Below are 22,320 nucleotides of genomic sequence, written 5' to 3'. Positions count from 1 at the left end.
CCCTCCAAGCCGCCACGTCTGTGCTCTCGCTTTGTTGCTTACCTCGATCAGCTTCTCCAGGTCTTTTGGTACTATCAGATCGGTAAACTTGAGGATCCTTCCGCTCTGATGCTCAGAGACTTTCTTCAGCAGCCCTGCCGTGATCTTGCCGACTACCGTACGCCCTGGGCCGCTCACAAGCAACGCCTGCTCTTCCCGGATCTTCCGAAGCTCCTCCCTGTGAGCGCGTGCATTGTCAGCCCCTCCCCGCGACAAGCACACAGCAAGCATCTTACGTGTCGGGCTCGTCGCGTTTCTCGCTGGCCTGGTCCTCGCCACTTCCGCAGCTCTCTCCTGATGCCTGGGACTCTTCGTCCTTGAGCTTGCGGTTTGCAAACTGGTACGCAGTCCGCAGCACCGGAGAGGAGACACAGGCCTCCTCTACGATCTTCAGCATGTCCTGAGCCAGCTGATGGACCTTATTCTCAGGGGGGTTGTACAAGCACGCGTTCTTGAAGGTGCTCAACACGTCGTACAGCAAGTACGCGCAAGTAGAGTATTGATTGTTCTCCAGCTTCTTGTCTACCGTCCCTAGATCCATCGGCCTCTTCACGACCTCAAAGTAGTCATATGCATTCATAGACACAGGGTCTACAGGCTCAAGGAAAGGCCACGACTTGGAACGTAGATTCATCAGGCGCTTGACCAACACCTTGCCTTCTTTCCTCCAGCATGGCACAGTCGCCGTATTCACCGATAGCTTCGTAGCTGTGCTGGTCTCTTGCCTGCTATCCTGCAAGCATACTGCCTTCTCGTCGTCTGCTTGTGACGTCCGTGTAGTGCACCCCCTATTTGCACCTCCGTCATTCCTCTCCTACCTCCCTCACACCAGACAGCCTTACCTCTCCCCTTCTCCCCCCTCTCGCGCGGCATGCGCTTCCCCCTGCTCCCTGGAGCCCTCCTCTACATCCAAAGTCTCAGTCCGCTCGAACTCCATCAGCTCCTCCTTCAGCGCCTCGCCCATCTGCCAGTCCTCCTGTGCTTCCGCAGCCAGCTGATCCTTCCCCTTTCCCGCCAGCTCTGACATCACTGCCCTCATCGTCTCCTCTGGTATGCCGCATAGCTCCACAGCCGTTCCTGTGAGCTTCCGCTGCTCCAGCGCTGCCTCAAGCAGAAGCTTCACTCCCGTCGCTGTCACCGTGTTCTTCCCAAGAAACACCGCGCTCAGCCCGGACCCCGGTATCGCTTCAGCAAGCGCCTTCGCCCCGCCGTCCGTCACCTACAAGCCCCGTCAGACTGCCCCCAGTACCCCTTCCTCTCTCTGCCTCTTGGCGTCCCTACCTGGTTCAGCTGCAGGTCGATCTCCGAGATCCGCTTGTTCCGCTTCAGCAGCTCCCTCACCAGGCTGCACCCTACGTCTCCCACTCCGCACCCCTCCAGGTCTAGCCTCACGGTCGACCGGTTCTCTGCGAGGGCCTGGCCACCTCTACAATCAGCTTCCTCCCCCCTCGCCCCCCACCTCCCTCCAAGCCGCCACGTCTGTGCTCTCGCTTTGTTGCTTACCTCGATCAGCTTCTCCAGGTCTTTTGGTACTATCAGATCGGTAAACTTGAGGATCCTTCCGCTCTGATGCTCAGAGACTTTCTTCAGCAGCCCTGCCGTGATCTTGCCGACTACCGTACGCCCTGGGCCGCTCACAAGCAACGCCTGCTCTTCCCGGATCTTCCGAAGCTCCTCCCTGTGAGCGCGTGCATTGTCAGCCCCTCCCCGCGACAAGCACACAGCAAGCATCTTACGTGTCGGGCTCGTCGCGTTTCTCGCTGGCCTGGTCCTCGCCACTTCCGCAGCTCTCTCCTGATGCCTGGGACTCTTCGTCCTTGAGCTTGCGGTTTGCAAACTGGTACGCAGTCCGCAGCACCGGAGAGGAGACACAGGCCTCCTCTACGATCTTCAGCATGTCCTGAGCCAGCTGATGGACCTTATTCTCAGGGGGGTTGTACAAGCACGCGTTCTTGAAGGTGCTCAACACGTCGTACAGCAAGTACGCGCAAGTAGAGTATTGATTGTTCTCCAGCTTCTTGTCTACCGTCCCTAGATCCATCGGCCTCTTCACGACCTCAAAGTAGTCATATGCATTCATAGACACAGGGTCTACAGGCTCAAGGAAAGGCCACGACTTGGAACGTAGATTCATCAGGCGCTTGACCAACACCTTGCCTTCTTTCCTCCAGCATGGCACAGTCGCCGTATTCACCGATAGCTTCGTAGCTGTGCTGGTCTCTTGCCTGCTATCCTGCAAGCATACTGCCTTCTCGTCGTCTGCTTGTGACGTCCGTGTAGTGCACCCCCTATTTGCACCTCCGTCATTCCTCTCCTACCTCCCTCACACCAGACAGCCTTACCTCTCCCCTTCTCCCCCCTCTCGCGCGGCATGCGCTTCCCCCTGCTCCCTGGAGCCCTCCTCTACATCCAAAGTCTCAGTCCGCTCGAACTCCATCAGCTCCTCCTTCAGCGCCTCGCCCATCTGCCAGTCCTCCTGTGCTTCCGCAGCCAGCTGATCCTTCCCCTTTCCCGCCAGCTCTGACATCACTGCCCTCATCGTCTCCTCTGGTATGCCGCATAGCTCCACAGCCGTTCCTGTGAGCTTCCGCTGCTCCAGCGCTGCCTCAAGCAGAAGCTTCACTCCCGTCGCTGTCACCGTGTTCTTCCCAAGAAACACCGCGCTCAGCCCGGACCCCGGTATCGCTTCAGCAAGCGCCTTCGCCCCGCCGTCCGTCACCTACAAGCCCCGTCAGACTGCCCCCAGTACCCCTTCCTCTCTCTGCCTCTTGGCGTCCCTACCTGGTTCAGCTGCAGGTCGATCTCCGAGATCCGCTTGTTCCGCTTCAGCAGCTCCCTCACCAGGCTGCACCCTACGTCTCCCACTCCGCACCCCTCCAGGTCTAGCCTCACGGTCGACCGGTTCTCTGCGAGGGCCTGGCCACCTCTACAATCAGCTTCCTCCCCCCTCGCCCCCCACCTCCCTCCAAGCCGCCACGTCTGTGCTCTCGCTTTGTTGCTTACCTCGATCAGCTTCTCCAGGTCTTTTGGTACTATCAGATCGGTAAACTTGAGGATCCTTCCGCTCTGATGCTCAGAGACTTTCTTCAGCAGCCCTGCCGTGATCTTGCCGACTACCGTACGCCCTGGGCCGCTCACAAGCAACGCCTGCTCTTCCCGGATCTTCCGAAGCTCCTCCCTGTGAGCGCGTGCATTGTCAGCCCCTCCCTGCGACAAGCACACAGCAAGCATCTTACGTGTCGGGCTCGTCGCGTTTCTCGCTGGCCTGGTCCTCGCCACTTCCGCAGCTCTCTCCTGATGCCTGGGACTCTTCGTCCTTGAGCTTGCGGTTTGCAAACTGGTACGCAGTCCGCAGCACCGGAGAGGAGACACATGCTTCTTCTATAATGCGGAATAGGTCTTTTTGCAGTGCCTGAATAGACTTTGGCATGTTTGAATTCATTGAAAAATCTTTCAGTTTCCGCATGATTTTCAAGATCAGCACTGCCGCATTTGTACATTTGTTAGTATTGATTGCTTCTATATATACTGCGATTGGCAAGATCTCTTCATTCTTTTTGTTCAAATCGTCTGCCAGATTTGATTCCTTTTTCTGTCTTGAGCTCAGTTTTGTCAACATAGCCTTGCATTCTTTTATCCATGGAGTTTGAATATCAGGCTGATTCAGCTTATCGGATACTTGCAAAATATCCCACGCTTCTTTGTCCGCGTCAGCCGTCTTGTTGACTGTGATCGCCTTGACGATCTTGCATCGATCAGCACCGACATCTATTTCCCCACCCTCTGCTTCAGGCGCAAGTTTCCATTGGGGCCGTCCCGCATGCAAATGTGGATGTCCATTTCTCGTGACATTCGGGAAGCAGCTGCATCTTTTCAAAGGTGCTAAATGGCACCATTCCATATCAGGTATGAAATGCAGTACAAAGTAGTAATGGTTTGGACGCCCTTGAACCGACACGACTTTGTTGAATAAAGTCTTCTTCTTTCTTGGAATTGACCGATCAAATTCCGGAATGGAACAAATCTTGTGCAAGTTGCATTGTTTCCACAGGGCATTGAATGTTTCAGAAAGCTTCATTGCTGCAACGGAAACGGGGTCTTCTGCTGGATTGTAAGTAATGGCATTCTCAACAATTTGGTCGATGTCCTTGGCAACCTCCCAAAGACTACCATACCGATTTTGGAGAAGTCGGGTCTTTACAGTTTCAAGATCCATTGGTCTTGAAACGATGAAGGGGTAATCAAATAATCCGCAAGCCTTCCAATCCAATGGGCTTTGAAAATATACTGAGTATCTTGACTGTTCAAGTCTCTGAACAATTGAAAGGCAATCTTTTTGCCAGTCTGAAATCAAGCTGACACTTTGGAATTTCGGGATCTTCAAGACGGTGCCAGCATCAAATTTGTAGTTTAAAGATACTTGGGGAAATTCTGAACGATTCAGCTCCATCATTTCGGTTGCACCGATGCCTAAAGAGGAACAAACTTCTGCGGCTGACATCGCATTTGTGCACGAAAAGAACTCATGCACGTCTGAGTATGAACTCTTTTGAAACTGGCTAATATGCCTGTAAAGCGATCAGACTTGGTTTGCACATTCAACACAAATCAACATGCTTGTTGGAGGGCTGTCTCGAAGCCTGGAACGAATGTTCGAATTCTTCACAGACTTTTTACGATCCAATTTCCTAACAAAGAAAAATTATTCAGAAAACTTGAAAGGTGGCAGCTTACAGAGCCATCATATAGCTTGGATGGATGTCGTCCACTTCTTGGTCAGGATAAGTCCAATGACAATACGCAGACCACCCCTCTCTCAAAGCTTGGACAGACTTCGAAGGGTCTCTATCTGGAAGAAAAATGATAGAACCATTGGGCAACTTCTCATCTGGATTGACATGAGCGAAGGAAGATCGATTGGCCTCCATCAGGGTGTCTGTTTCTAACATGAATTTTTGAGCAATGGATTGAAGACTTTCGAACTCTTGCACGAGATAGGTCTTTTTGGCATTTTGTGCTTCTTTGACTGGCGTCTCGATATCAGACAAATCTGCGTTTTCAAATTCGACGGTCATCTCATTTCCGTCAGTGCTTTCTGTGAAATTCGTCAATTTCTGTCGTTTACAAGCAGGTGCCTCAGAGTCCGATTTGTCAAAAAATTCGCTGACATTTTGTTTGAGCTGCAAAATGCCGCTGCACTGCATTATTCTTTGATTTTCATCAATTCTCCTTTTTCGCATTTTTTCGTATTCCGACATTTCGGAAATATTTTTTTCGCCTGATGACTGCGATTGGGCCTTGTCATTGTCGACATGGTCTGAGATCATTCTCTGAATGTCAATCTTCAATTTTTCCAGACCTTTCAAGGCGTTCAACCTAGCATATGCAATTCCTACGATTCTATCTTGTCTCTCGATTCTCAGCCTCAAATCGCCAGAGATTTGAACATTCTTAGCTTTCTGACAAATGTTGTCGATATCAGAAATTCGCATAAAATCAGATTGCAAAATTCCATCCAAAGTTCGACGAGGAGTCCAAACGAGATCAATAGGTTTCATGTCTTTTGGAGCCAGGAACAATACTTCACAATCATTTTGGTTGAGGTTTCCATCGGCTGACTTCACTTTTACCCATTCTATTGCTTTCACAACAGGTCGCTTGCTTTTAAACAATTTGCCTTCAGAGATCAATTGAAATATTTTAAATCCTTGCTTCTTTTCCCAGTCAACGTCAACGTAGATGAAGAGATTGGATGAGGTGTTTGATTCTAAATCACACCAAGAACTCTTTAGCTCTTCCACAAGTTCCAAACAAGCAGGGCCTTTGTCTGACGATTGCGTTTCAAGCTCGGACGATATAATTTTTCTCAAATGCAACATGAAGTCATCAATTGTCTGAAATTCGTCCTGGCGCAGAATATTTACTTTTTGACAAGATAGCCACTCGGAAAGTTTCGGACACACTGGAGTGGCATTCCAAAGAACACCGTGGCTTAATCCTTCTAGCACATCCTGAAGAACTCTTGAGCATCCAAATCTCCACACAAAATCGTCTGAACTGGTCAAGGAGATCACGTGGTTGTCTTTGGAATTCATATCTATCACTTTTGCCTCTTTCAACAATCGTGACTTTTCCTTCTCAATCTGTTTTAATTCTCTTTCTCGTTGCTTTTCCGCCAGTTTTTGAGCCATTGCTTCCTGATCTGGCTTCGCAATTGCACCAACTCTGATGAAACCAAATCTTTCATAGAATTTGATAGCATTTTCAGTGGCTTGCAAAACAACATAGTCGTAGTCTTGAGACTTTTCAAGATCTTCCAACAAAAGAGTGAGCAAATGTCCTCCACAGCCCAGTCCACCCAAAAGAGATATTTCGGCAACTCTGGTAAAGTCTTATGTTCAACTAAAAAATCAAAACTTCTCGAAATAGTGTATACCTGGGCCAGATAATGCCTTCGTTGTTGGGGTCGCCTGCGCGCTGCTGAGTTTGCAACTCGCTTGAAAGTTCATTGGACGAGTCCCAGAGGAACGATCTAAGCCAATGAGTCATCAGACAATCAACCTAATATGAGAGTTAGCACCAAATTCCTACCTCTTTTCTTCTTCACTTATGTTCGCCTCGCGTGCTATCGAATTCCACTCAAAATCTTTATGCCATGTCGTGAAGGTCGTTGCTGTAATGAAGCCCTGCAAAAAGCCCTCCTTTTCGGATCGCACTAGGTAGCCCCAAAGAGGGTCGTCGGTATCTAATCTGTCGGCCATGTACTCCAATCCAAGGGGTTTGGACTGAATTCCATCCATTTCTTTGTATGTCTCAAGGCGATGCTTTTTTAACGAGCGCCTTGCAGCCTCATTGCATAGCTGAATCATTTCTCCAAGATAATGAATCCAGCATGCGCGGGTGGGGGGCTTTACAATCACAGATCCTGCCAAATCTTTGGAGCATGCTTGAACCTGTTGCAGCTCGTACAATGGCTCTCGAACCTTAGCAAACAAGCTCAGGCGATCAATTGTCAACATTTGGAACATACCTTATCGAATGTGCGTCTTCTTGCTATGAACTTTCCAGTTTTTTCGTCTATACCGGTGTAACAGCCCCCCATCAGACTAGCCGAACTTGTGAAGGAGTCCTGCGCAAGAGTCAAAGGCCGTCACCGCGCTTAATAGGTAAAACGGGTGAACAGCACTTGATTGACTGAAAGAAGGTAAGAAACATCGCTTTCGGTGCTCGTGAAAGGTTCGTATACATGACGGTATAAAGATAGCTAAAGAGAGGGAGAGGCAAAGGAAGAGGGAGGGAGGGGGAGGGGGGAGACGGAGACGGAGACGGAGACGGAGACGGAGACGGGAGGGGGTCCAATGAGAAAGAGCGAGAGAAACGACAGGAACGACAGAGGTAAGCAGGCAACAGTAGCTGGTAGGCATGACAATGAAGAGCACATCAGCATCTGAGCTCATAGGTGCCGCATGGCGACGCTCTCAGGCTCTTAGGTTTGCGTGCCATGTGGAGTGGCATGTGGGAGCGCGGGAAACTTCGGAAGCACTTCACAGGGTCGCAGGGGGTGGGGTGGGTGGGGAGTCTGAAAATACATCAATGTACCCGGTCACCTCAAGTCCGACAAAATAAGGGGTATCATCAATGTCGCTGCCTTCGAGGATCATGGACGATGAAGGTAGAGAAAGAAGAGAGACGAGAGAGATTCAAGGTGTGACTGCACAAGGGAATTCATGTTCAAAGCGTCAATGATTGGAAAATGCAAGTAAAAAAGGGACGTGTAGATTTCTAGGTCATGGGGAAAGTGCCTTTCTTCGTGCATTATCAATATTCTGATGTAAATCACACTTGCCGCCGACATTATTGTGCACAGATTGTCATGTTTGTTGTGTAAAAATCACTTTTGTTGCTGATATTAAATTGCACAGAGTTGAACGAATTCCTAACTCTGACCCCTACCTGGCAGGCGTTGGTTTACTTCTTATTATTTGTGTTCGACAAATCCAATGGACTAGGAATGTTCAGGAAAAGAAAATAGAAACAGGATAGAATCACCTGAACATGGCGGGTATCGAATTTCCAAAATATATCTTGGAGAGATTGCTGATGGCTTGAACCCGTTTGAGCTGCCGAAGCTACATCAGCCTTTGAACATATCAACATACAAATGAACCAACCTCCAAATACTCTTTAGTCAGCAACTTACTATTTGCAATCGCTTCCTGTTGCAGTTTGTAATGTTCAGCATCTGCATAAGCCTTTTCCCTTGCGATGTGCATCTCATCCTTGATACGAGAGACATTCTTTGCGGCTTCTTGCTCCATAATTTCTTGCTGCTTCCGAATGCTTGCAACAGAAGCAGCAGTCTCAGCTTCGATTTGCAGCCTTCTCCTCTCTGTTTCTGCTTGCTTCTCTACTACCTTCTGATGTTCAACTGCGATCATGTATTGAGTTTTCTGTGCTTCCATCTCCTCGTAATTGCGTCGAACAATCTCGGGGATTTTTGGTTTTGTAACGCGTACTGCAATGATTCTTATGCCAGTATCATAAGTGTTGCAGTCTCGCTGCAATGCCTCTTTGATTCTATCATCCACAGTGTCGAACTTTTCTATGTAGACGTCTTGCAGAGTGTGCTGTGAACAGAACTGATTAATTTCATGGTGAATCTTGTCAAAAATCCAAATTTTGTCGTAGTCGATCCCATAATTTCTCACAGTCTGTATCACTCGATTTTTGTCGAGGATGTTAACAACTTCGACCTTCTCGAAGGTTATCTTGGTCAAGAATCAATTCAAAAAACGCATGAAAGATGTTGGTTGTTTTGACATACCATGACTCCACCACGCGTTCCACAAGGAATATTTGTGACTTCGTCAGTCTGGAACAACAGATATCAGAACGAGGGTAATAATGTGCGAATACATCTTGCCTGAATTGTTATTTGCATTTCATGCACTCGTGTGAAAAATGGGAACATGACATTGTATCCAGCTTCCGTGTACGCCTGTCATCCACCTCTAATCACAGACCACCATGTTATTGTTTAGAATGATTACATCCAACAACCTTCCACCAATGTAGTAGACTCCGACGTGGCCTTCATGGATCTTGTGAATGCTTGCCTGAAGAAACATAGCAAACACGACGATGGCAACCGGAATAACTCGTTCCGATGTGAACATCATCAATCAAAGCCACTGATCGGGATTAATTCAGTCAGTAGGAAGAATCGAGATGGTTGGATCAAAAGTTGTGTAGTTAGTTACATTGGAATTATTCATGTTCTTGTTTCTGATCATCATAAAAAGCGACAAGAGTATGCCCAATCACTGCTTGTAGACCTCTCGTCTTCTCGTCACATCATCACTTTTAAAACGAACGAAAACATAAACATTCGCCATGATTTTGAGCCTGAGTTTTAGTTAAGTGGAAAGAGGGAGCAGCTGGTATTTTAGTTAGGTAGGCAACCAATCCGCCTCGGAGCCTTGCCAACCGTTGAACACTCGGCAGAGGCTTGCCCGGCGCGCGGAAGCCAACTGAGTTGGCGGGGGCCCAACGTCCGGCGGTCACTGACGACCGACCGACGTACTACCGTACGGTAGTACGGTAGTACCGTAGTACCGTGAGGCTTGAAAACAGCAGTACGGACTCTCGGTGAGACCGGGCGCGGTCCTGTACCGTACGCGGATCGGACTGCCCGGCCCGGGCCCCCGGCGACGGCAAACCGTTGAACCCCGCGGCTAGCCGCGCCCCGGGACACGGTGTCCAATTTGAATAACAGCAGGGGGCCCCCGAAACTCGAGTCAGTACGGTCCCACCCCCCCAGTGAAGGTATCATTAATTTAACTTTGAGTACTGAGAAGATGAGTCGCTATTAGTCAACTGATGTAACGGTAAGTTGCCACAGACTGTCCCAGCGTGCCACTGAGGCTCCGACCAGTAGGATTCGCCGCAGGCGATTGAGTGAAAGTTTAGTACCAGCACCTCCGCGGAAGCCGCGGAGATCCTCTGGTAGTATCCTCTTTGAAGCTGCCGAAATGTCCTTGAGCGATTCTTCACTGCAAACGCAGTCTGCGCACGCTCTACCTGAGGCTAAGCCGCCGATGACGCGAGAGGAGATTTTGATCAATATTGATCGAGGAAAGATCAAAGGGATCGATCACGAATGGGTACGTAGATCGGTCACCAGGAGGCAACTAAGAGGCATGTACCAGGCGGAGAAGGTTCTCGACGAGGTGGTTGACCGAAGAGCTGGAACGAGCTTCAAACAGATTGCAGGGTTGGAGGGCACCAAGCAAGTTCTTCAGGAAGCATTGGTCTTTCCTTCCCTTCGACCGGATCTCTTCAAGGGCATCCGAGCTCCTCCAAGAGGTGCGGCACCAAGGGACCTCAAACTGTGTCGCGCATCACGTTGAGACATTTACGGCGGCTGTGCATTGCAGGGGTTCTTCTCTTCGGCCCTCCCGGGAATGGGAAGACGTTGCTGGTTGACATACTCAGCTTCTCCTCCGTTGCATGTTTGACTGGGGGGTTGTTTTGTAACAGGCCAAGGCTGTTGCCAGTGAAATGAACTGTACATTCTTTCACCTGTCCACCTCCTTGATTCGACAGAAGGTGAGAACAGAAGGTCATTAAGAAAACCATGATGTGCCACTGCCTACTATTGCTTGTCTCAGCAGACGTGTTGCTGCAAATACCCAAAGCGATGAAGTTGTTGACAAAGATGCTGAAGTGGGACGCGAGGGCCTTGTGACTGATAAAGCTTGTCTGATGAGTTTATATCCTCAGTATGTTGGAGATTCGGAGAAGGTTGTTAGAACCGTTTTTACGCTGGCAGAGCACATGCAGGTAAGTTGAGTACAAACAATAGACATGAAGGACAGAGACTGATTGGCAGGCAGCCTTCCGTCATATTCTTTGACGAAGTAGATGGTATCTTCCTGGCAAGAAGGGAAAATGATGCATCGTGGGTCAGGTGGAAGGCCTCTTTCAGTCTGTGTTCTTCCTCACAGGCAAAGACAGAAGCCTGCAAAGTGAATTACTCACTCGGATGGATGGATTGGAAACAGTGAAATCAGATTTGTGAGGGTTGTTCATTGACCTTGAAGCGTGCAGAACCACGACGGTCGGTTGCTTGTGATCGCAGCTACAAACCGACCACAGGTAATAAGTGACAGACGTGTATTAACCTGCTGCTGCACAGCCGGGATCACTGACGATGGACATGCAGGAGCTTGACGAGGCTGCCATCCGTCGCTTCACTAGGAGGTTTTATATCCCGCTACCAGACATGGAGGCTCGCTTGGAGATCATGAACAGATCGCTGCAGGTTATCCGAGGTGAAAAGCGGCAAGAGAGAAGGCTGAAGTCGTGGGGCAGGATTTGGAGGTGGACCTGAAAGAGACAAACCTCCAACAAGTAGCAGAGAAGATGGAAGGGTACACCGGCAGTGACGTCACGGTGCTGTGCAAGGAGGCAGCGATGGGGCCGATCAGAGATCTGTTTGCGCGGGGCTCTGAGCAGGTCGTTGATGAAATCTCCAGCTCGCGGCACCTCTCGAGCAGCCGTGTGAGTCGTGCCCTCTTGTCTTGACAATCTTGCAGGCGTTGAGAGAGGAAGCACGAGCCATCACTGCTTGCGACTTTGAATATGCATTCAAACGAACCCGTCCAAGTGTGTCCAAGAAGTTCCTTCAGGTGATCATCCCTTCCTTACGCAAGCTTTAGTCGGAGGCTCATTGTGTGAGACTCCCGTGCGGCCATCGGACTCGGATAACTTGGTTTGCGTGCGCAGGATCTCTTGTCCTGGAACGAGGAATTTGGGTCGTCAGCTGTCGGTCTGCCTACAGAGGCTACTGGCACTGGCAGCCTTGCGGCCGCAGAAACACAAAATTCCACTTAGAAACTTATTAGACGAGGGTCGCACTAGCGTGTCAAACGAAATTTGTTTGGATGACAAAAAATTTGAGCCTGGGTTTTACTTGTAAGTGGAAGGGACAGGAGCATCTGGTACTCCGTTCGTTTCAACTTGAAAGCAGCTGGTACTCCGTTCGTTTGAACTTCAAAATTATCATCAGATGGTGACTGGATTGTTCAAAAGCTGTATAGTCACCAGTGAGCTCAAGAACACATGTCTTCACGACGATGTCTGATAGATTCGCAAGAAATACAGTGCATTTTAGCAGTGAGCTGCTCGATTGCTTGAAACAACGATGATCCACAGCACTATCGAATGACGACAAGCAAGTCGAGTGGTTCATCAAGAATTTTTCATCCGATTTTCAAGAATTGAACGGTTGAGTTCAAAGCCTTGCCTCTATAGAAAAGTGAAGTGCATGAATCCTGACCGTAAGACTAGAAGAATTGAAAGTGAGTGATGACATGAGAGCACTTAAGATACAGCTGGATACCAATTTCTCACAAATCATGCATTTGAGCGCAACATGCAACCCACGGCAATTTGAAAGAAGGGTCAATCATAGTTGATTCTGTTGAATGGTGCATCCATTATAAGTTAGGCTTGCCTGTTCATGAAAATTTCATCTTGTCTTCAAAGAATATTTGCAAGTACACTCGCGGATTGTTTGAACCATGGGTGCATATTCCAGCAGAGTTGAGAAAGAAGCTCGATCATCTCTTACAGGTGTGATATGAGATCTTCATCTCATTCCTATCTCAGTTGGGTTGGATTCGAAGTCTCTCGATATCAAGGTTCATCCTCGCGAGTCAGGGAGACCCAGTTCATCGCCTCTTGCTAGTCCAGGGACAGGGGGCTTGTGAGCAATGAGAAAAGGGCTACTTGAAAAGCGTGCAATATTGACTTAACTTTGAGTAAAGACAGTTGGTACCACAGATACTACTTCCTTTTAAATTTTTATTAGTCCGGGCCGGGCCGGTATCTATTAAAATACCCGACCGGAAGTTTTGACCATTTTGACCCGTGGCCTCCGCCTGCCTTGCGCCACAATGCGCAGCGTATCTGGAAGGGGAGGAAGTGGTCGGGAATGAGGAGAGAGAACGGGAGACAGCAAGCAGACCAAAACATCTGAAGAACTGTTTGCCGCTCGATTGATAGGATGTCGAGGTTGAATCGCAGAAGGTAGAACAGAAAAGACTTGAAGGGAGAGCGAAAAAGGGATTGAAGATTGATCGAGGCGACTACGTTGAACAGGAAGATCAGAGCGATCTAATGTCAACCAGAAGAAGTGAAGTGATAGACTTAGAAAGAATTGACATCGCTTCTCAGGAACATTCCATCGAAAAGGGATGTGGTTTCAAAGGATGTTTGATGACCGGAAGATGAAATATGCTCTTATTGCGGGAGGGATGGTGGCTGGAGCGAGCATCTACATGCATTGGCGAAGGATGAGCCAAACTACTCCAACCATCCAGGAGATTCAGGACGAGGGGGATGAAAGTGAAATAAAAATCTTAGATGAAGGTGAGAAATAAATGATATTGAACTGATAGCAGCTCACATTCTGCTCTTCAGGTCAGATTCAAACGCAAGACATGGCATGTAAAGACAACCAACTAGTGGTAGGAAAGAATGGCCTGAGATGGTGGTATGAAGGAAAGCAAGGAAAGCACAAACAAGTCAATACAGGGAATGATCAGGAAAAAGAAATCGTTGACTTATCAATGTCAGCTGCTAAAGACGGAGACCTTGAAACTTTGAAGGCCATAGCTTCACAGGGGTCTGTACCTCCCTTGACATTTGACAGCACTCACTAATTCCCAGTCTGTGGAAACCTGAACTTTGTGACAAGTATGGTGGAACTCCTCTGTAACAGTTTAGTTTGTTTGAGAATGTCATGAAGTTCTTACGCATGCTACCATAGACATTGGGCAGCTGGGATGGGGCGATTAGATGCGTGCAAGGTGATGCAGTGCCTTCGTTCTCGCCTCAACACTCTGCTAAGAACACTGTTCAGCTTTTGTTGCAGATGAAAGCAGATCCTCTGGCACGTCTCTTTCGGGGAGGAGGAAAGGGAAGGACTCCCATGGTCACTAGCGTTTCAAACGATCTCCTGCAATGACATCGTCTCTAGCACTACGCAGCTCGGAATGGGCATCTGGAAGTGTGCAAGTACTTCATCCATGATTGCGGAGTTGACCCTGGCATACAAACGCATGACGGAACAACACCAATACACGTGATTGTAAAGTGAGAGTTTTCACGGGGTTGTTGATGCATACTTTTCAAGCTGGCAATATGGAAGGGACACATTCAAGTTTGTGACTTCCTCTCCAACTATGACATAGATCTTTCTCACGTACGATGTTTCTGGCTTGTTAACCTTCTCACTCAATGGCAGAAAAATGGATATGGTTGCGATTGCTCACATTGGTTGGGTATGGGGGGACAACAGGTAGTAGTAGTAGACTTTATTTGAATGTTACTGATTCTTGGGGATTGCAATAATCTGAATCCAGAATTGTGCTACTTGGCTGCTGGGGAAAGGTTTCTCGCTCACGACCCAGAACGAGGTTGGACACACCTGTTTACACAAAGCTGCACAGCATGGGCACAGGTCTTCGTTTATGCTGGAAAGCGGTGAAGAGTTCCAGCTAATACGATGCAACAGAGCTCTATGTGAATATCTGATTGAGAAACTTGGTATCACCAAAGGTTCTTTGCTTCCGGATAGTGAGGTATGCACATCGGCTATGACATGGCTGTTTTAAAACATATGGTTTGACATTCTAGGGTAAATATCCGAGCAATCTTGCAAGAGAGCAAGGTTACGAGGATCTTGCTTTTTGGTTGCAAGCAGTCATCGAGTAGCAAGAATCAATCTCTGCCGCTTGTCTCATAAAGTTTTGCACGCTCATTCGCAACGGTCTTTGCGCCGAAAGCCACAAGAGAATCTTTGATAAGAGTCCTCAAACAAGAAGCGAAGATCACACGATCCATACCCTCGTCCATTGTAAAGTTGTTGAGGTGAGGCAAAGAAGGAATCTGAACTTCCCTGTCATACAGAAAGGTGAGGGAAGAAGACCAGTGACAGCAGTGACTTCATCTCAATCTTTGACATCATCCCGTACGAAATCTCTGCTGATTTGGTTGTCAAGCGGAATTCTTAAATGTTGTATGAAAAATTACCAGGGGGATCATCCGCCGAGTGAGAGCCGATAGGATATGCAGCAATATGCTACGTATTGTCAGCGAGAAGATGGTTTTGCTTACATTCCATGCGGTGATTACTTGTCTGTTCATTCCAGTTCCAAAGGACAAAAACCCCGCGACGAAGCAATTGCTACCAAAAGGAAAGAAATCTTTTGGCAACACAAGTGTGGCTATCCACCTTGTCCAAGTCATACAAAACTCAAAGGAAATTCGCAACAAAGTACTTGGTCTTGTCAAAACTGACCGCAGATTTCAGATACCTTCACACAGAAGAATGATCAACTTGTTGATAACAAACTGAGAGATGAATACAAGATGTGTGCGAGAAGCTTCTTCTGATCACTCTTTCTGAGCTCTCGATACCATCGATTCTTTGACATCATTTGATGATCTAAGGAAGTTTTCTGATTTTGCAAAATAAGAAGCACAAAAGCAAACGATCCATGTTACCTTCACAACATTTGTTCCTTCGACGAGCTCGACGCGGTGGTGGCTATAAGGACCCACAACAATCTTCCAGAACCTTTCAGATGCATCGTGTGCGCTCACGTCGTTACCTTCAACAGCTTGCTAGGAGACTGATCGTTTGTGTATGGCTGACGATTAAGATTCAAATAATCAGCATCGACACATGAAGTCGCCTTCAAACCTGGTCGGATATGAAGAGAGTGAAGGCTTCATGCAGAGCCAGCTCGTCGAAGGGACCGGAAGAAACAAGAGGCCGTGGGTCGTTGTTGAAGCTAGCCTTGAAGACAAGAGTCACCTCACAGGTACCCTTGGTCGAGTAGATACCTCCACTCCCAATACTAGACTGTTGGATGCTGCATCCAGGCAAAACCAAGAACGAGCAGCCTTTGTAGGGCTTCCACGCAAAGACTCTGACATTGACGTTACACAACCCACGAATACCAACGCGTCGCACTCACTGCTCCAATGAGAGTAGAGATGAAGAATGCTCGGCGATTGACTGGAAACGCCTCCATCGACAAACATCATAAGCGCCTGAGCAAAAGCAGATCAGTTCTGAAACATTATCACCAATGTTGAAGACTTGATACAACGATCTTCGCCACAACAAAAACTCAGCAGCAGATCCGACTTTCTGTTTCGCACTTTCTCAACGAAGAGATTGATTTTCTTCAAGTGAGAACAACCTCGAACTTGGTGCCTAAATGTCCTCTTGGAGGAGGTTCCCCGTCCTGTCTTAGCTCCTCGGTAATCAAAGGAAACCATTTCCTGTCATTCTGTAAACGGCGAGAACAAGAAATCGTGAGGGCGACGAAAGATTACACCTCTTTCTCAACTCTTTCTCTCGCCAAACATCCAGCGGCTGTCGATTCTCGTTCTCAGTCTTGCAGTCTTCTAGCAGGTACCATCTCGTGAAGTTCGGTTTCCAGAAGTCTTTGATTCCTCCCAAGTACTTGGAGACTGTCCCGACCACCCCTGCTTCCTCTGCCCCGTGCATCTTGGCAGCATCCTCGGGGCTCTGAACATCTAGAGGGGGTCATGAGAGGAGGAGAGGGAGAGGGAGAGGAGGTACCATCGAAGTTCACTCCGCCGCTTTCAGACCGAGGGATGTGCTGCCAACCTGCTGGAAGGATCCATAGATCCGGATACGTCAAGGAAGTCACCAGCAACACCTGGACTTCCCTGCATTTCACCTGCCCGAGACGCAGGTCATCTGCCATGCCAGCTCCTTGAGCACAGCGCGCTATCAGCGTACCTTTCTCTCGACCTTGAGCACGTCGGAGGCGCTCTCGCCCATCCTCGTCTCGAAGAAGGACTTCTCGACATAGATGGTTCTCGTCGGGACGCAACCCGCTCGCATTCGGAACAGCCTCGACGAGTCGTTGAGCCGGGCTGGCCTCATACTTGGGTTGATTTCGGCAGAAAACTGACGCCATGACCTCAGTCGCTCGACGTTGGTTCTCAGCTCATATTGGAGGCTCTCCATGCGAGCTTCAAACACTTTTGCAAGCCGAAGATTAGGGGAGCTCATGATCGAAACAAACTCCTCAAACGTGACCACCATGTCGTCACCTTGTTTGCCGATCTCTTTGAGCAGCGCGCGTATTTCTTCTACAGAGTGTTTTCTGCCCAGAGATTCGATGACGTGCGAAAGCTCTGACATGTCTATCGTACCATTTCCGTCTTCGTCTAAGACATCGAACATCTTGTGTAGCTGATTTATCTTCACCTTGGGTAGGAGATGAATCGCGTGCTGTGCTAAAATCCTGCGCAACCTCGGGTCCATCTGGATGATCGTCAGGAAGGCGTTGAAGCTTATTTTCCCATCTCTCTGTTCTTTCTTGATGCTTTTCCGCAGTTTTTGAATTTGCAGATCTGTATCGCGATCTTGGAACAGCGTTTCTACAGACTCAGGGAGTAGTTCACCAATGCCTTCCTTGTCGCACTCGTCGAATACTTCGCGATAAAATTCGATCTCTTGTACGGAAAACATGGAGAAGATATCCAGTAGCGACGACTCTACCTTGTTTCGACCAGGTCTCTGCAACTCTTGGAGGATTCCTTCTTTGATCAGCTTCTCTCGAACTTTATTAGCCCTCCTTGCATCGAGTTTGGCCCTCCATGCTGCTTGTATCTTCCGGACAGCCCAGAACTCTATATCGTTCTGCTCGTTCAACAGGTCTATAAGCTGCGATCGCTCTATGCAGGCTGCTATCTCAGCCTCCGATACCCCCGATGAGCGGAGGTGATTCTTGAGCTGCGGGATCGCCAGACTCTCAATGAACTCGCGCGAGAGGATGGACAGCTTCGAGAGCGAGCGATCGAGCGATGGCTCGTTGCTGCTCACGTTTGAGATCTTGCGGGAGAAGGAGTGCGGGCCCGTGGAGGAGTGCTCGCTGAGCAGAGACATCCTCTTGGACATCTTGCGATTCGACGGCGACATCATGGAGGAGACGGAAGACTGCTGCCTATGAGCGAACCGATAGGGAGGAGAGTCAACCATCTTGTCCCACTTGACTCTCAACCTCTCTGCGTTTTCATCTAGTCGTCAGAGAAGCGGCGGCAAGGGGGAGAGGGTCGAGCTGGTATCTGCATCCCTTGGAGGGCCCCTTCCTCGCATCGTCCCCCCCCTTCGACCGCTTGTCGCTCACAGTCGGGCCGCCCGGCATCGTGAACAGACTCCCACTGAAGTTTGCTGCCCCTCACTAGCTCCTTCGTGAACAGACTCCCAAAGTTTGCTGCCCTCGCTACCTCCCCTCTTGTTTGTCTTTTCCACTTGAGTAATTTAAATAAAGAAAAATCGGGCTTGCGATGCACGGCGGGATGCGGTTCAGCCTGCTGATGCTGGAGGCGGAGGAGCGCTATCTGAGGGACATAGGAGCGATGCACAGCCCGCTCGTACCGGCTCCCCACCATCCGCTCCCTCACGTCAGGGGGAGGCTCAGGATATGCACCAAGAGCATCTTCTTTGAACCTGACCCGCCCGATCTCCCGATTCTCCGGATTCCCTTCAAGTACGTGACCGGCGTTGAGACGGTCTCTTCAGGTCCACCGCAAGGCGGTCGGATCACTAAGAAAGAGCCCATGCTCAGAGTGGAAACGTCAATGATCACCTCCATGCGAGCAAACAACAAGCCATCGCCTTACGTGCAGCACAGTATCCAGCAAGAGCATGTTTTCACTGCCTTGCATAGCTCGCTAGACTCTTTTCTACCTTTGATCATGCAACTTCTGGCATCATCTCGTCTGAACTTTGAGAAATCTGGTGAGTGTATCTGCAGACCCCCATAGTAAGATCGCTCTCTGACATTGGATGGCAAAATGAACAGCCGAAATGCTTGCTATGATATTCTCAGAGCATTGCAGTCGCTTTGTCTTCGACTTCTCATGTTTGCATCACGGGCTTCAAGAACACATCAAGATTCAATGCGTTGCAGAGGTTCAGCTCCCGCTCGTTTCTGTTCCTGGACGCGTTGTGATCACAGACAAGCGAATTTACTTTCAACCTTTCTCACACCTCTTCACAAAAGAGGTCATTTCTTGATGATAGCCTTTCAGCTGTTTCAAGCATCATTCTCGTCTTTGCAGGTTTTCGGCACCTCTCTGCAAAATATTCGAAACGTGATTCCTCGCAAGCACTGTCATCGTCCGGTGAGTCCCGTCAGATCGGGGCGAGGACGTGAAAGCATGGCAGATAGGCATAGAGGTTCAGTTGAAAGACGACCTACAGGCCTTCGATGGCCTTGCGCCCATTACGATATCTGTAGCAGGTGACCCTCTGGTCTCCTCCCCTCTCCTTGGCTGATGGGAGACTAGGGTACTCGTCCCGCAGCTCGGTGCTCTTCATATTCGAGCACAAGGCAAAGGGAGGCAGGGAGGTGAAGCAGCTTGCTAACGCATGAGCTTGTCGACTGCAGGAGGATCGAGACACAGCCCTGCAGGAGCTGACTGTCCTCAATGTCGGTGTGGTGCTGCATCAAGAGGACGTCAGGTCCAACCTCCTCCAGCTGCAGAACGCGTGGAGGGATCGGAGGGTCACCAACTTTGACTACCTTCTTGCCGTCAACTTTGCCGCAGGTTGAGAGGAGGAGCGGTGTTTAGATTCGCGGTGACTTTGATCGAAACAGGACGTAACTTCAACGATTTGGCGAAATATCCCGTATGAAAACTTCTCGCTACTCCTCGCCCCCTACCGCTGACTGACATCCTCCATTGAAGGTCATGCCATGGATCATAGCAGACTATCACAGTCTCTGCCTGGATCTCAACAGCCCCAGCTCATTCCGGGATCTCTCGAAGCCTATCGGTGCCCTCAACGATCAAAGACTTGCAAGCCTCAAAGGAAGATTTAACGAGATGCCCGAGCCCAAGTTCTTGTAATCTTGCTCTCACTTCTTCTTCCTCCTTTGATCCTCTCTCCTTCTTTCTTGCCTCCGGTCTCCTTGAGCAGGTATGGCACCCACTACAGCACTCCGGGCTACGTCGTGCACTTCCTTGTCAGGACGTATCCTGATCTCATGCTGCATCTACAGCGAGGTGAGGCGGGTCCAGGCCTCTTCTGACTTGACACCTGTGTTCCTTGCGTCTCCAGGAAAGTTTGATGACCCTGATCGGACCTTCTCTTCCATCTCCAACTCATTCAGGAGTGTCTTCACTAACCCAGCCGACGTCAAGGAGCTGATCCCAGAGTTCTATTCTGACGACACCTCCTTCCTCCTGAACAAAATGGACTTGGACCTTGGTCGCAAGCAAAACAGTCTGCCAGTACGTTCGCCCTCCTCAACCATTCTTCCTTCTCAACTCTCCTCTTGCGTCTCTCTCTCACGGTGTTGCCTTCCCTTTCTCCCTGCCAGTCTGTCGACTTGTTCCTTCCATCGTTGCTGCTCTCCTACTTCCTCCTCCCTCCTCCACCTCGTGACCTTCTGGCAGGTAGCAGACGTTGAGCTGCCACTATGGGCAACAGATGCCTCCGACTTTCTACGGCAGGTGAGCTGCTAGTGCTTCGCCCTCTCCCGCTCACTGCGCGCGTCAGAATCGCGAAGCTTTGGAGAGCGAGTACGTGTCGGAGCACCTGCACTTGTGGATCGACCTGATCTTCGGATGCAAGCAGCAGGGGTAACGCGGGCAGGAGGAGGAGAGGGAGGAGGAAGGGTGACCTGGTGATAGGGAGGCAGCGATCGCAGCCGATAACGTTTTCCACCCGTGGACGTACGAGAGCAAGGTAGAGTGGGACGAGCACAAAGATGAAATAGAGATCGAAGCTCTCCTGCAGCAGGTGCCTCCTCTCACCTTCCCTTGCAGCATCTTCTGTCCCCCGTCCTCCTTCCTCTTGGCTCGTTCCTGTGTCCTCCTCTTATCTTCACTGTCTGCCCACTATCCTCCATTTCCCTTTCTTCTTGACGTATGCTTTCCTTGTAACCCATTGCGGATTACAATGTTACAGATACAAGAATTCGGGCAATGCCCGGATCAGATCTTCCTGGAGGAGCATCCGTCAAGGAACAGCTCGACGGCATCGAAGGAGGAGAAGACTCTCGAGAGCACTTCTCACGAGCACCGAGAGACGTCGTGCCTGCCCTCCCACAGACAAGACGAGGACGGGGAGCGCAACGAGGAGGACGGGAAGCGCAAGGACGAAGAGAGAGGAGCAGGAGGGCCTGCAGGTTGGTCGTCCATCTCGGGTTTGACTTCAGCAGGGAGTCTGAGGGTGAAGGACACGATCACTGCGGTAGGACTCTTGACTGGCTGTTTCTCCTGCGTGATGCACGAACCGGCAGGTTTGCTTTGGAGGGCAAGAAGAGCTGTTGTCTGCCTCCCACGATTCCACTTTGAGATTATTCTCTCTTGCGCAGATGCAGCAGGTAGCTTCTCCAACTCATCTCCTCTGCTCTGCTCTGCTCTGCTCTGCTCTGCTATCCCTCCCACATCCCCTCTGCCCTGCTCCCTGCCTGTGATAGAGCACCTCTGAGCGTTTTTGCAAGCTCCGTTGCTTCTCAATCGGCCAGCTTGCATTGTCCTGCATCCAGCTGTTTCCCAGTCAGGCAGCCACTGATTTAGTGCTGGTCGGCTCGTGGGATCCGAGCATCTACCTCTTCTCCCTGGAATACGGGCGGGTGGTGCAGGCAAGAGTTCTCCTGCCTCCCCCTCCTCCTCTAGTCTCCTGTCAAGTTCTCCTCTCTCCCATCCTACTTGTCCTTCTTGCCCTGACGTCCCTCTCAGGAGGTGAAGTGCGGGCACGAGGACGCGGTTTCTTCGCTCGCCGTCTCCTCAGAGAGTTCAGGCCCGAATTTCCTTGCCTCGGGGTCGTGGGATGCGACGGTCAAGACTTGGAGTTTCCTGCCTCAAGGCCTCTCCTCTACTCCTGTCTCGACGGTCTGCGAGCATGAAACAGGTTTCTGTGCTCCTCCTCGCCTCCTCGACGCTGATGACTCGGATGCAGAGGTGAAGCAGGTTACCTTGTCGTCCTGCAGCGGCCGAGGAGGCTCACTCTCAGCGGATGGGCAAGTGAGCTGCTTCGGCTGGTCTTGTCTTGTCCTCAGCCCTCGACCAGGTGGCGCTGTGGGACGTCAGGGCCAGCGGTGACGTGCGATGGACCTCGAGGGCGCAGCGATTGACCTGCTTGACCTTTGCGGGAGCTGCGAGCATGGTCTGCCTCCTCTGCTCTCTTGTTGCTCCTGAGCTGTTTGCAGC

General features: G+C 50.0%; 8 protein-coding genes across 8 annotated transcripts; 3 read left to right on the top strand and 5 right to left on the bottom strand.

Moving 5' to 3' along the window:
* Positions 1–433: 433 nt before the first annotated feature.
* GUITHDRAFT_60002 (hypothetical protein) lies at positions 434–646 on the bottom strand (the record flags this gene model as incomplete). The annotated part of the gene is made up of 1 exon (XM_005837453.1): positions 434–646. A coding segment is annotated over one exon (213 nt), but the record flags the coding sequence as incomplete, so codon positions are not given.
* A 1,125-nt stretch (positions 647–1,771) lies between these two features.
* Positions 1,772–2,173, bottom strand: GUITHDRAFT_135178 (hypothetical protein; the record flags this gene model as incomplete). Its single annotated transcript, XM_005837452.1, has 1 exon — positions 1,772–2,173. The coding sequence occupies one exon, from the start codon at positions 2,171–2,173 to the stop codon at positions 1,772–1,774; it is 402 nt and encodes a 133-aa protein (XP_005837509.1).
* A 1,908-nt stretch (positions 2,174–4,081) lies between these two features.
* GUITHDRAFT_45640 (hypothetical protein) lies at positions 4,082–4,321 on the bottom strand (the record flags this gene model as incomplete). Its single annotated transcript, XM_005837451.1, has 1 exon — positions 4,082–4,321. A coding segment is annotated over one exon (240 nt), but the record flags the coding sequence as incomplete, so codon positions are not given.
* Positions 4,322–7,918: 3,597 nt separating this feature from the next.
* Positions 7,919–9,215, bottom strand: GUITHDRAFT_159367 (hypothetical protein; the record flags this gene model as incomplete). Its single annotated transcript, XM_005837450.1, has 6 exons — positions 7,919–8,044; positions 8,089–8,159; positions 8,211–8,807; positions 8,864–8,911; positions 8,963–9,037; positions 9,090–9,215. The coding sequence occupies 6 exons, from the start codon at positions 9,213–9,215 to the stop codon at positions 8,008–8,010; spliced, it is 954 nt and encodes a 317-aa protein (XP_005837507.1). The 3' UTR covers positions 7,919–8,007.
* Positions 9,216–10,238: 1,023 nt separating this feature from the next.
* GUITHDRAFT_66857 (hypothetical protein) lies at positions 10,239–11,759 on the top strand (the record flags this gene model as incomplete). The annotated part of the gene is made up of 10 exons (XM_005837449.1): positions 10,239–10,404; positions 10,476–10,519; positions 10,579–10,647; positions 10,822–10,881; positions 10,935–11,008; positions 11,056–11,101; positions 11,149–11,196; positions 11,264–11,362; positions 11,392–11,556; positions 11,637–11,759. 10 exons carry the CDS (start codon positions 10,239–10,241, stop codon positions 11,757–11,759), a joined length of 894 nt encoding a protein of 297 aa, XP_005837506.1.
* Positions 11,760–13,298: 1,539 nt separating this feature from the next.
* Positions 13,299–13,822, top strand: GUITHDRAFT_103757 (hypothetical protein; the record flags this gene model as incomplete). The annotated part of the gene is made up of 3 exons (XM_005837448.1): positions 13,299–13,473; positions 13,525–13,729; positions 13,774–13,822. 3 exons carry the CDS (start codon positions 13,299–13,301, stop codon positions 13,820–13,822), a joined length of 429 nt encoding a protein of 142 aa, XP_005837505.1.
* A 3,330-nt stretch (positions 13,823–17,152) lies between these two features.
* On the bottom strand, positions 17,153–17,623 carry GUITHDRAFT_48258 (hypothetical protein; the record flags this gene model as incomplete). The annotated part of the gene is made up of 1 exon (XM_005837447.1): positions 17,153–17,623. A coding segment is annotated over one exon (471 nt), but the record flags the coding sequence as incomplete, so codon positions are not given.
* A 2,026-nt stretch (positions 17,624–19,649) lies between these two features.
* On the top strand, positions 19,650–21,130 carry GUITHDRAFT_62014 (hypothetical protein; the record flags this gene model as incomplete). The annotated part of the gene is made up of 9 exons (XM_005837446.1): positions 19,650–19,707; positions 19,758–19,789; positions 19,849–20,006; positions 20,081–20,166; positions 20,222–20,398; positions 20,564–20,616; positions 20,663–20,745; positions 20,797–20,905; positions 21,074–21,130. Coding segments are annotated over 9 exons (813 nt in total), but the record flags the coding sequence as incomplete, so codon positions are not given.
* Positions 21,131–22,320: the final 1,190 nt, after the last annotated feature.

The sequence above is a fragment of the Guillardia theta genome (genome assembly GCF_000315625.1).
Source record: "Guillardia theta CCMP2712 unplaced genomic scaffold GUITHscaffold_14, whole genome shotgun sequence".
NCBI classification, from domain to species: Eukaryota; class Cryptophyceae; order Pyrenomonadales; family Geminigeraceae; genus Guillardia; species Guillardia theta.
The sequence above is the reverse complement of the archived record's forward strand: the minus strand, read 5'-3'. Positions and strand labels throughout refer to the sequence as shown.